Source organism: Metopolophium dirhodum, chromosome 7 (genome assembly GCF_019925205.1).
Source record: "Metopolophium dirhodum isolate CAU chromosome 7, ASM1992520v1, whole genome shotgun sequence".
Taxonomy (NCBI): Eukaryota; Metazoa; Arthropoda; class Insecta; order Hemiptera; family Aphididae; genus Metopolophium; species Metopolophium dirhodum.
Window position 1 is genome coordinate 8,142,550 of NC_083566.1, and position 13,157 is coordinate 8,155,706.

At 29.9% G+C, this 13,157-nt stretch overlaps 1 protein-coding gene across 2 annotated transcripts; it reads right to left on the bottom strand.

Annotated features, from left to right (window-relative positions):
- Positions 1–8,716: 8,716 nt before the first annotated feature.
- Positions 8,717–12,728, bottom strand: LOC132948748 (protein dj-1beta-like). Of its 2 annotated transcripts, XM_061019381.1 has the most exons (6): positions 12,574–12,728; positions 12,259–12,439; positions 11,668–11,823; positions 10,658–10,727; positions 10,435–10,554; positions 8,717–9,002 (listed from the first exon to the last, which is right to left on the bottom strand). In XM_061019381.1, the coding sequence occupies exons 2-6, from the start codon at positions 12,346–12,348 to the stop codon at positions 8,881–8,883; spliced, it is 558 nt and encodes a 185-aa protein (XP_060875364.1). In that variant the 5' UTR covers positions 12,349–12,439; positions 12,574–12,728; the 3' UTR covers positions 8,717–8,880. The 2 variants fall into 2 exon arrangements, with proteins under 2 accessions (XP_060875364.1, XP_060875363.1); XM_061019380.1 differs by lacking the exon at positions 12,574–12,728 and having other exon boundaries at positions 12,259–12,489.
- Between the last annotated feature and the right edge of the window lie 429 nt (positions 12,729–13,157).

Consider the following 13,157-nt stretch of genomic DNA (forward strand, 5'->3'; position numbering starts at 1 on the left):
CACGCATGCGTGCGGCCTCAGCAAAGTAAGCATAGAGAGGTATACCTATACAGAAACATATTATAATATATAGCTACACAATATTATAATGTAAGTATACGTTTTAAACGCGTTACGACATAATATGTATATATATACATTATATTATTGTATTTATACTGCAAGTGGGTATAGGCATACTCGTATATATGGTTTATAATACATATTATACGGCCATAATATAATATATCGCGCGTATTTAGGTATATTATAGCCTTTCGGGACGGACCATACGACAAAACATAATATCTAACCTGCGTCCTGCAGTACCTTACCAGCTGGTGGCTAAATTATATTACATAGGTACCCTGAACACGTTACGACATAATATGGTGCCTATGTACAGTGGCGTGACAAACTGAAAATTTTCCAGAGGCCAGTTACAATTATCCCAAGTATTTATGCATAATAATGTATTATATTTAGTATGACAAGTTATATTTCAGATCGTTATTGACTACCTATTGAGAATATCAAATTAAATTTACTAGGGGGCCCACTGGCTACCACCCACCCCTCTATTTAAGAAAAATTTCAGAGGCCGAGGCCTCTGAAATTACCGTTTGCCACGCCACTGCCTATATGTAGGTTTTTAAAGCGCGGGCGGCGGCATGCGTGTGAACGGCGCTCGTGTCGTATAATATAATAATATTATATCGTCGGCGTGCAGCCGTGTTGTGTATTATAATAATAATATTATTATTAGGAGGAGCGTTGGCTACCAATGCGATGGTTGCGCAGGAGGCGGAGCACCACCTTCCGGTCTCGCTGAGGATCGGGCGGGGGCGGCGGCGGCGGCGGCGGCGGGTAGTCGGCGTCCGTGGGAAAGCTCTCCGGCGGAAAGTTCATTGCCGGTCACACGGCGAAGCGCGAGCCCCGCGGCTCCGGAGGCTAGACGTGTCACGACAGAGCCACTGCAGCTGACGCCGCCGCGTACCTACAAGACGTATCATATCGGCCGTCGTCGTGCGTACGTCGTCGTCGTCGTTGCTATTATTATTTTTTTTATATTAATTATTATATATATTATTATGTAGTTGCAGGTTACCGGCGCATTGCGCAGTTTATTTTGTTGCCGTCTCGCGTGAAGAGAAATTAGTATGTGGCACGGTGCGTTATAATATAATATACCGGGTGATCCATTTAACGTAGTAAGACACTATCATTATTTCAAAAACGATCAACGTTAACATTTTAGGTCGTTAAAAAACAACATTTTTTTAAAATATATATATATTTTTTATAGTTATCGTTTTTTTTTTTAAATATTTTTAATAATTTTTTTTAATGACAAAATTTTTTAGTCCACTTAGTAGCGTATATAGGGGTGAAACCCCCTGGTCTAGGGCCCATAGTGAAATTACAGGTTGGATTCAAACATAGTACCACATATATGCATGTTGCTTTATGCATAAATATATATTTATACGTATATGCATGTATATATTATACTAAATAGGTAACCATACCCCGTGGCTCGTACGTACTTTTGATGTCATAACTAAGGTTTTTGTTTTTTTTTTATAGTCTATATGAATTATGAAAATTTGAATTTAAATTGTATACTTGCTGATCAGTGATGCTTATGAGAGTTATCTTTACAGTTTACATGCATTACGTCAATTGTGCGTTCTATTTTTTGGAAATTGATTTCCATTCATTGTTGTATTTGCACTGTTTTTAGGAATCTTTCAACACTATAGGTTAATTAAAAACGTTTTGGAGGTATCAACAAGGAAATGTTAGATTATCAGGACTTAATTTTTGACGATTCATCGTATAATATAACAATAACTGTAGATGAAATTGTCAATCTTTTATTTTTTTAAATACATATATATATATATATATATTTGTATTTCAATATTTATTATACGATCTGTATAATTATGTATGTACAATAAGTATCAGTGATAATGTTAGTATTTTATGATTTGTGGTCTTGAGGGAAGAATCTATCCATTGATATAAATTTACGGTGGTGGGGAATGATCCCTAAAATAAATAAAAATTAATTTTACATAACATTTATAGTATTATAATAATAAATATTTATAAAATACAATTGCACCACGCTATACAAGTGTTATAATAATATTCGAATCGTATATATAAATTTACCTTAGTAGTTAGTATAACTCCTATAGCGCCAACTCTATTTCTATTGTTTATGTTATAATTATAATTTATAACCACTTGGCTCCCTAAAAAATGTCTAGTTAAAGCTATATTAGTGTTATGCTTGACCAGTGGTAAATTGGCCCATATTTAGTGAAAATAATTCCTATATGCGCCACAGACTCCATCTAAATTCTAAACTTTAAATACTAATAAGTTATAACTAATAAATTACTTGTTTGACCAAAATTTGATTTATTTAGATTTTAGATCAAAAAACTCCGAATAATATTCTGCTTCAGAATATGAAACAAAACGAATGTTGTCATTCAAAATAGTAAAAAATATAAATTATCCCCAAAAATTTTATACGTAACGATAACTTAAAATTATGTACAAGAAATATTTTCAAAAACGTTTGTTTTCTGAAATGATATTGCGTTAAATAGATCACCCCGTATATATTATATTATAAGTACCACAGATCACAATAGTACACAAATCACCACGAGGTAATTATAATATCTCAGTCGTTATTTTATTATGTTATATTGTGCCATAAGTATTATTATATTGTTACATTAATCTGTATACAGATGTAACTATTTTATATATATGTAAATAGACGTTGTACGCTATACAAGTGTTATAATAATATTCGAATCGTATATATAAATTTACCTTAGTAGTTATAGTATACCTATATCTACAATGTGACATTGTAACGTGGAATACCACCGAGTAATACTCAAATACACTATATATGTAGAAATATATAAACCGATTAGGTACCCCATGTATTATGACTGCAGTTGGATTCGAGAAGTTTGAGACTTGAGAATCTATAAGTGAAAAACTGTGTTCGACTTATCGTGCTATTATGCATATTATATTTTAAATATATTCCATATGTACATACGACATACCAATTACCATATACCATACACTTAATGGCTTCGATCACACGGTGTAACTGATAGTATTTTGTATCGGTGCAGTTTAATTTAATAGTTGTGGACCAAGTATAAAGATATAACCATTCGAATTATGGACGTGACCTATAAATAAGGTGACATGATGCGAATTGCAAGGACAAAAGTATTTTCCTTTATTGTTTTTTCAGGACTTAGCTGACGAGCCACAAATCCGACAATCCGAGTACGTACTTAAATAATTGTACTTAATTAATTATTGATAGGTTTAATTAAAAATATTACTGTTTTACAAAATATAAGTCGTAAACTCGTAACATTAGAAAATAATTATACATATTTGTAAAAATAATTGTGTGACAAAAATGTTTGAGAACCACTCAAATCTATATAATTATTTTACCACTCAGAAAATAGTAAATTACAAACACAAACAATAAAATAAAAATTACACATACATATTATTGATTTTAGGTACGTATTATAAAGGTAAAACACTGTCACTATAATATAAGCGGTCCTCCCAATAGAATTTGTAGTTGATTGATAGGCACTTATATTTTTTCTGACGTATTGTATTTTGTCTGCAGTAAATACCTATAATGATATCCGGACATTTCGTCAAAATCGACTATCAATTACGTGTTGAGTAGGTCACGGCACCAATTTATTTTCAGATAATAGATTATCAGTAATTGATTGAGTTAATTTTTTTACAAGGTGATATTTATGTGGTCAATTTTAAAAGTTGAAATATTATTTTTTTTTCATTCTCTATTGTATTATTTTAACACGATATATTTAATTTAATTTGTTGGCCTAGCCCACACGCTGTATTAAATAAATAAATAAATAGAAGTTGAAAGTTCTAAAATGTAAAATTTTTTTTTTTATACAGGGCGATTTACGAAGTATGCCAATCCACTTTTTCATTTAATTAGGTATACTGTTATTTAAAATCTGATTTATCAAATTTTTAAATATACCTAATACCTATAGGTACTTAAACCCAATATTTTCAAATTCTTGAGATTTTTGATAGGTACTACTTATATAAGGAGTATTATAATTCTGTGTAGATACAAACTTCTGTTTTTCAAATGAGAACCCTCCTTTTCTACTGTAAATAAATTATTTGACGGATCATTTTTCTGAATATTTTGACATATCAGAATCAAAATTCATACGAATAGTTTTCGAGTTATAACTTTGTGTAGAAAGGATAATAGGTATATAATATGTTCATGATATTGGCTATGGTGGTTTGAAAATATTGTAGTGATTAATATTACCTAATTATTAATCTATTTGTATCGATATTAATTTCTAAAAATGGACCAAATATAATATTTATAGGTACCATACCTTGTCTATTTTATATACTTTTGTTAGTTAGTCTCGTGTCAGAGATATTTTTGTAAAACTATTTTCCACGTAAATCTCGTTTATTCTCCTTTATTCTGGATTTTTGATAGTACGGATAGAGTCCGGTCCCATCAAGTCCAGATCAAGCAGGGTCTACGCTGTATGTCTGTATATATATATAAGTTATATTTAAAACTGAATACAAATATAAACTAAGTAGGTATACTGAAGTTGGTACTATATAGAAAGGTCACATTATTGATTATTGGAATATTTCACACGTACCTACGTAAACAAGATAATATTATTATATACAATATGAAAGGGAAAACGTAAAGATAATCATTAATAACAAACTACGCGAACAAAACGATTCCTTGTTATGTAGTTTCCTACTGTGAGGGATCGACGTGGGTTGTGTAAAAATGATTATAGTCCAGCGAATTGACAAAACAAGTCTAGACGTGTACTCACACACATATATGTATAAAATAGGTTAGGTATTCGCCGTACATAATGCGTGTAATATGATGTATTAATAATAATTCTGCGGTGTACAAGCGTAAAATTCGAATCCCCGTGTATATATGTATCACTTAGATTCGACAGATGGGACTCTTCGGCACAATAACTGATGAATGGCCGCAATACCGTCTTAGGTGGCTTCAAGTCAGTGACAATCCGCACAACCCATTTGTAAAAACTGCGTCGAAAAAGAATAATAAAAAAGGCTCACGATCCCGTGCGACAAAACCGCATATACCCAGAAATCTGGTCTTGGCCTACAAAACAGCAGCAGCAACAGAAATGTAGCATAATATAATATAATCGGTCAACCGAGATTCCACCACGCTGCGTATTCCCACGGATGTCGACTGCAAATAATACAAATGTAATAATATTATATGTACCTAACACATAATAGTACACTTTTGTGTTGTTCCTTTTCGCTACTTGTGTACAATATTGACTGCTGCAGTTCCGTTTTCATAAATACCATTAATGGATCGAAAAGTCTTTTGTATTCCAAACGGATATACTTATACTAAATATAATGGCTATCCCGAATAATATATTATAATATTATAGTATTTATATATTATTAAATATTGTCAAGCATTTGATTTACCAAGCGGTAAATACCGATATTAGGTACAGTACTACAGCAGTCATACAGCGATGAGTGTCTTGAACTGCGTGGTGAATGCAGGTATGATGGGTTTATATACAAAGCAGCAGCCGCCGCTATAGAATATAGGGGGTGCCAAAATATTACGATAAAATTATTAAATATAAAATCATTACTTAATTAGACAAATTAACTAAAACGTATAAGAAATTATAACGAATCATTAATTGATAATTATTATTAAATGTAAATTTTCCTTCTACTCAGTAGTGTTGCAAATTCTTGAATTACTTGGCTTAAGGTTTTACATATTTTAAACTATTTATTTTTGCACATTTTGATTTGGTTAGGTTAACTCTGATTCTGATTAATACATAGGTAGTTATAACTTATAGCATATATTGTAACTTGCAAGTATAAGTTATGTTGTATAGACATGACATATAGTGTACCTATATTTACTTTCAACTGTTGAGGTTTTTTCACCAAACAAGTCTTGCATTTTTTTTACATTTGTTAACAACATTAAGTTGTTTTTTGTGTTTTAACAAAGTTTTTTTACGATTTTGACTACCACTTACCTTTTTTACCGGCCTACAAGGTACCTAATGACTAATGAGTAATAATTGTGTAGTAAAATAGCACGCCGCATACGATAGCAAAATACGCCGTATTATTATAAATAACTGATGTCTATTGACATAATCACAACAAATTTGGGAACTGTTATTAGGATATTAATAATTATCGAACGCTGATAGCTATATTGTTATAAATACAATAGTTGTTTGAATAATAAATTTCAAACAGCATAATACTATATTATACTAAATTATATTATATAATACTGTTATTAAAATAATTAAAATTTTAAAATTTTAATAATTCACAAGTAAACAAATTTCTGACCACAAAATTTTGGAGCCCCCAAAATACTGGCACCCGGGGCAGTTGTACCCAGCTCCCCCCCCCTAAATGCGGCCATGGGTGGGTGGGTGTTTATTGGGTAAAATAATAGTGCATACTTCTTAGTATTTCTGCTATACCTAATTATATTTAAACAGATGTCATTATATTATTTTTTTTATTCATTTAAGTAATTTATAATCTATACAACATTATGTACAATGAGCAAATAGGATATTTAATAAAATATAAAGTAGCAGAATTTAACATTTTTGGGCAGGCATTCAGCAGCACCACCCGACCGAGTACATTTTAGATGTGGTTTTTTTTTTTTTTTTTTTATTTTAGTAGGTCTCTAGGCCACTGTCTTATTATATTATTTATACATAATATTAGTTGAGCCAGTTTCACAGTCATTTGAAATGGTGGGTGGTTCAATCGAACTATTTGAACTGCCAGTTTTTATTTCATTCAGCGGCTCGGCCCTACTGCTTGGGTACCTACTACCTAATAATAACGTTATCGATTTGATGATGTATAACTTACTGTATAAGTGCATCAAGTAATTCTGGTACCGCAAAAATAACTCCGGAAATTTAGACCTCAAAAAAATAACCCCATAAGAAATTTTGTAAAATTAAAATAAATGGGTAGAACATTTGAATTGAATGATAGACAATTGAAAAAATATGTAATTACTAGCTGATCCCGCGGACTTTGTTGCCCGTAAAAAATGACAACTCTTAAAAAATTGTGATCTTTCAACTCCTTTTGGGTGTAACTCGTTGCACTGTTGCAGTAAGTGCAACTCAGACATCCTGGTATAGGCAATCCGACTATGACGAATGGCGGACAATGTGCTACATTTGAATTTGGTCTCCGGTTTATAACGATAATTACCCATAATATATAATATATATTATATTTGGTCAATAACGTTAATAACCGGCGAATAACGTTAATTTCCAACTTCATTTACTGTAACATATATATATACCGACATACGGCGGCTACCTACGATACATTATAATGTATTATAATAACAACAATAATACGTCGACGGATCTGAATAATATATTATTGCCTACCTTACTCTTGTATTATACGCTTACCGCTATACATATCATAGTCCGAGACACGAAAACTGGCCCGTGAGCCGTGACCCCCGAAACCCATGAGTTCATATTATACTGGGCGCATGAAAACTCCGCCACAAGTACCTTTTTTTACTGTAAACTCCGAAGTAAAAAAAAACAGGTAAAATTGAGGTCATGTAAACTCCGCCAGTGAAGAAAATCAAGTAACGGTATAAAATTAATATAATTATTATTATAAAATAAAAATAATAATAATAATAATAATAATTAATAGTCGTCCACATAACAATATAATAGTTAGAGAAGCCAAAAATAAATAAAATTAAAAATTATCTAACGGATAAGAGCATACAGTAACAGTTGATATAATATAATATTCATAATAATCATAATATACATATTTTCGTCAATCATTATTGAGTAAAATAGTTTATGCTGAAACGGCCGCCAGGTGGATTATGGCGGAAAAATAAAATATTTTGATTTCATTTGACGTCGGACCTCGGACGCATTTGACTAAATTGTTCGGAAGTAATCGGACGACGGACACCACAATAATTACATTGCAGGTTATTATTTATTGATGTTTATCATATTATATTATAGTCTGACACTGACTGTTACCTCACATAATCATGAAAAATTATTTATTTGTTCAGAAATATGCTTTTAATGACAAAAAATAAATAGTGAACTTTTGAAAAAATCAATGGTCATATTCATATTTTCTTTGTAAAAATTAATTCAATAAATGTTCTGCAGTCAGGGACAGCCTCTCTTATTTCAATAAGTTGGGACTTTGAGTGTTCTTGCGGCACGTAGTATCTACTATGTCTATGTATCACATATTACAAACTTAGTATAAAAAAAATTCAACATTTTCAAATATAAATAATAAATATTGAAAAACTACTTAAGAAGACTGAAATGGGTAGAGCATACATGGAGAAACCAGGGATCTGTCTTAATAAGGACAGTAATTGAAAATCGCAATCTGACAATAAAGCAACCTCTGGGAAGACTTTACATTAGATGTTAATTCAGAAAATATATTTATTGTTGGTAATTTATTGTGACCAAACTAACAAACAAATATATAACTGAATTTGAAACTAAAAGAATTCAGTTAATTTATATGTGAATCAAAATGTATTTTATTAAAAAACTACTTAATATAAACAGTAAAATTGTACAATATTGTATATGGGAAAAAAGCTCTTTTTTCTAAATTCTGTTAAGACTTCTGAGTTGTATTTTCTTCTTGTTTTACAGATTTCAGATAAACAATCATATTTTAAAGAGGGTAGAGAATTCCTTTAGCAACTTTAACTTTTTCTTCATTACCAAGCAATACTTCAACTAGAGTTAATCCAAATTCAACAGCTGTAGCAGGTCCACGACTGGTCACCAGATTTCCTTAAAAAAAATTAAATTGTTAAAAATTAATCAACTTAGAAAATAAAATAATGAAAAGTTACATAATAGTTTTTTTTATAAATACAAAACATAACATCAAATATCAAACATATTGTAAAATAATAAAATAATAATATTCAATATTTTAGAAAGAACATTTGTTTTGTTTCAAATGCACATCAATCAATAGATATAGCAATTTAATTAACTATTCAAAAATATTGATGAATGGTATAGAGATACTATATACCTATACATTTTATAATGTGTTTCTTTCTGTTATATGTCTTAAAATATACATAAAGGGCTTTTTATGAAGGGGCATGGACAAAACTTCAGGTAATTTTTAAAATATATTACTTTCTAGGAAACAAGATCACGCCTCATAATATAAGTCAGTTATGATAATTTTTTTTTTTTTTTTTGAAAGAGGAGTGTTGTGTGAAAGTTGAAGTCCTTACAAAATTTCAGGAAAATTATAAATTGTCCCATTGTTCTATAAATTCAATTATAATTTTCATGTAAGTTACAGATCTGTAAAACTTCCCCTATATGGCTCAATAATATTTTATAATCTCCTCTTCCATAAAGTAAAGTCCTGAGTATGCCACTAAAAGAGAAACACTTTATTCAGGTGTACGGGTATCACATTTTTAAATTTACTTTATATAGAGCCAGGAAAATACATTTCAAAATACTCAACAATTTGTGATTAATTAGCTATTTATATCTTCTAAAAATAAGAATCTAATGCAATCTATATAAATTATTCATTTACGAATATAAGAAAAGTTACTGAAGTCTAATTATTTCACGTTGTATAGTTTTCCTGTGAGGCTAGTTTTTTACTAAAAACAAAATGCATTGGATCAGACACCTTAAAGAATGGTTTTTTCTATACCGATCAAAAGTAGTTTTAACTAATAATTTATCAAATATCTGATTATATAACTAATTAATAACAATATGTCGTACTGGACATAGAGAGCATTAATTAATACCTAATTATTGATATATTTTCAGGTAAGTATTCATAATTCTTAAAAATTTAATGTTTTGAAAATTAATAAAATTATCACAACATTTATACTTTATAAATTTTATAGATTGAAAAATTATTTGATAACAGTACTACAAAGTTAAACATTTTATCAGCACTTCTCATTTCTGTAACAACTGAGGAATTAAGACTACGCAACTATCTGGTATATTCCTATGATAGTTGATAAAGATTTGGCCATTGATTGTGTTTAAAGCATTATGTTGTATAAGAATATCAAAAATTTAAAACCAAACATTTTGTTACTTTATATTAGTTTGGCGAATAAATGATAATTTACTAAAAATAATTCACTATTAAAATTCCATTTTTATGAGAGGGCTGGCATTAAACTAAACAATTATAAGGCTGAATGAAATATTTTAATTTTACCATCAACTACTGTACTATCTTCTTTGTATTGGTAAAAACCCTCAATGTCACTCTTCACAGTTGGATAAGATGTCAATGATTTTCCTTTAGCGATTCCATGTTTGAATAACACAAATGGGGCTGTAAATGTTATGGTTATTACTTATTAGTAATTTATTATACACATAATGATAATATGTACAGAAGTATCAAATATAATTTTTAGTATTTTTTAGACCCTTACCGGCACAAATAGCAGCTATGACTTTACCAGATTTTTCATGTTCAAGCAAAATTTGTCCAACTACATCAGCCTGAAAATATAAAATGTAAATTAATAAAAATGTTTTAGAATACTCAGTATTTTACATCACTGACTACAGAGATACAAATTTCCTTGATGCCTATATTATGTACTATAATATAGAAAATGTCTATGAAATAAAGATAGAAATGGTCTCTTTCAAGTCCTGTAATTTTTAATATTAAAACCACTTAGAAAATATGATTAAGGCTGTGGAAAGATAACAATTTTTAAGGGATATTCTATATCCATCATGAGTTATGTGTGACTGTGTGTGTAGTTACTGATCATTAGTGTTCTTGTATTCCCCAAACGTTTTATGTAATTAAAGATAAACTTACAGCTGAGATTCTTGAAAATCGATATTGTACATCTACATACACATGCGCAGTCACACATCACTAAGTTTTGGGATCAAAAAAATTTCAACATGAGTCACAAAAAAAGGAAAAAAATTCACCCTGTACCAAAAGCCCAATTTTAATTTTGACAACATATTTGAATTCCTTATTCTTTTTTCTAGGTTATGTAGTAAAGGGTTTTCAAATTTTTGTATTGTTGAATTAGTATAGTAGTACCAACTAAATTTTCTTTTTTTTTCAAAATTCATCTTCATTTAGTGTTCCTTAGAAAAAAAAAAATCGAAAATCCATTTTCTATATAACTTAGAAAAAAGAATAAATAATTCAAATATTTTTAATTAAAATCGGGCTTTTGGTATTAGGTAAATTTTTCTTCTGCTAATTGGTCTAAATGCACGAAAAAACAACCCGCCTTAATGCTTTTACCGGCTTTTAGTACCTTAATATAACGTACACTTATAAGATAGTAAATATTTCTAACAGTACAATTTTATTGCGTTAACTAATGTTGCCTCAGTTATTTTTTTAATAAGAATTAATATTTTAATTAGATTAAAACCACTAGAAAAATATAAACTAAAAACTTACTGAAGATATAACCTTGTACGATGGACCACCGGGTATAACAACAGCATCAAATTTGTTATTTTTTACATCACTCAACTTCGCATCAGTTTTAATCAGTAGGTTCGATTTAGTCTTAACATATTCAGAATCAGCTAAATCAGCAATTGTAACAGTCACCTTTATAACAAGAAAAATATATTATACATAAGAACAATTTATTAAAAAAAAGATTACATTATGTTGTAATATTGGCTTCCATGACCTAGTTTTAGGTTTCAGGGGGGTTCATAATTTTTAGACAATTTCGATGATTTTTTTTTTGTAATTTTGCTGTATAAAATTGTTTAGAAATACAGCTTGAGGGGGAGCGCCTCCTAGGCCCCCTCTGTGGCTAGGCAATGTCAGTCAGTCATGGCAAGTTTTTTTATAACTTTATAGGTATATATAGATGTTTCATAGAACCAACTTATATATAAATTTACAAACAAAAAATTTGAAATTTTTCAAAATAGCTATTAATCACAAATTGTTCATTTGTTCATTCACAAATTAAAAATAAAATAAATAATTTTTATAACTAGCAAACGTTTTAAATTATTGAAGGAATATTACATTAGCACGGCGTAGGATGTCCACAGGTGCCACTAATTCAAGCTCTTCGCTGCCTTCTGCTACAATGAATAAAGCAGTTTTTGTAGCCATTTCTATGCAAGTATTTGAGGAGTATTTTGAATTGAAAAAATTGCTCTGTTGGACGTCGAGCGCAAATAAAGGTTTGTGAAATTTGATTGAGCTGTAAACAGAACAATATGGTTTAGCAAATACAAGCAGTTTATGGAGCATCTGAAAACCTCTATAATTATTAATTAATGAAACAAACAGATAAAATCTGAAATACTCAGAAAAAGTTAATGCAATAATTTATACTTGAGGGTTATCTGCGATAGTTGCAGCGCTGCTGTAAACTTAGTATTCTTGTCTATGGCTACAATGTTCTACTGCTTAAGTACTACGTGCTCAAGTGCTCAACTGCTATCGAAGAACTTTCAAATTTCAATTTTTCATTCCGATTTATTATCAATGGTCACCCTACATATCTACTGCCATCTATTGGTGATTTAATTTTAGATCATTTCTGACTTCTGAGCCTGGATTTCTAATCGTTTGTTTAAATCATAGACCATAGTGACTAATTTAAATCTGAGTTATTTTTAACAAATAACGATATTATAAAATACTTGATTTGATTTGATTAAAGTTTAAGAAAAGTAAAGTAGTTAACATAATATTATTATAATATTATGATGTGTAAGCACAATCGATTTTAGCACTTTCAGTGCTATCGGGTGTATCGTAGACTAACTATCGATATTATTACTGGACAACCGGTAGAAAATAGAAATAACTCAATAATAGACCATTTGAAAGTAATATCAATATTTGACCGTTCGACCGTTCGAGAAAGGGTTTGTAAAAAACAAAAACATTCGATTTGCACCAACTTCCTCGTG

Excerpts from the sequence above, each read along its gene's own strand:
- LOC132948748 (XM_061019380.1), bottom strand. The coding sequence starts at position 12,489 with ATGCTCCATAAACTGCTTGTATTTGCTAAACCATATTGTTCTGTTTAC. Across the intron at positions 10,728-11,667 it reads CGTACAAGGTTATATCTTCA|GCTGATGTAGTTGGACAAAT; the intron begins GTAAGTTTTTAG and ends TTATATTTTCAG. Across the intron at positions 9,003-10,434 it reads AGATAGTACAGTAGTTGATG|GAAATCTGGTGACCAGTCGT; the intron begins GTAAAATTAAAA and ends ATTTTTTTTAAG.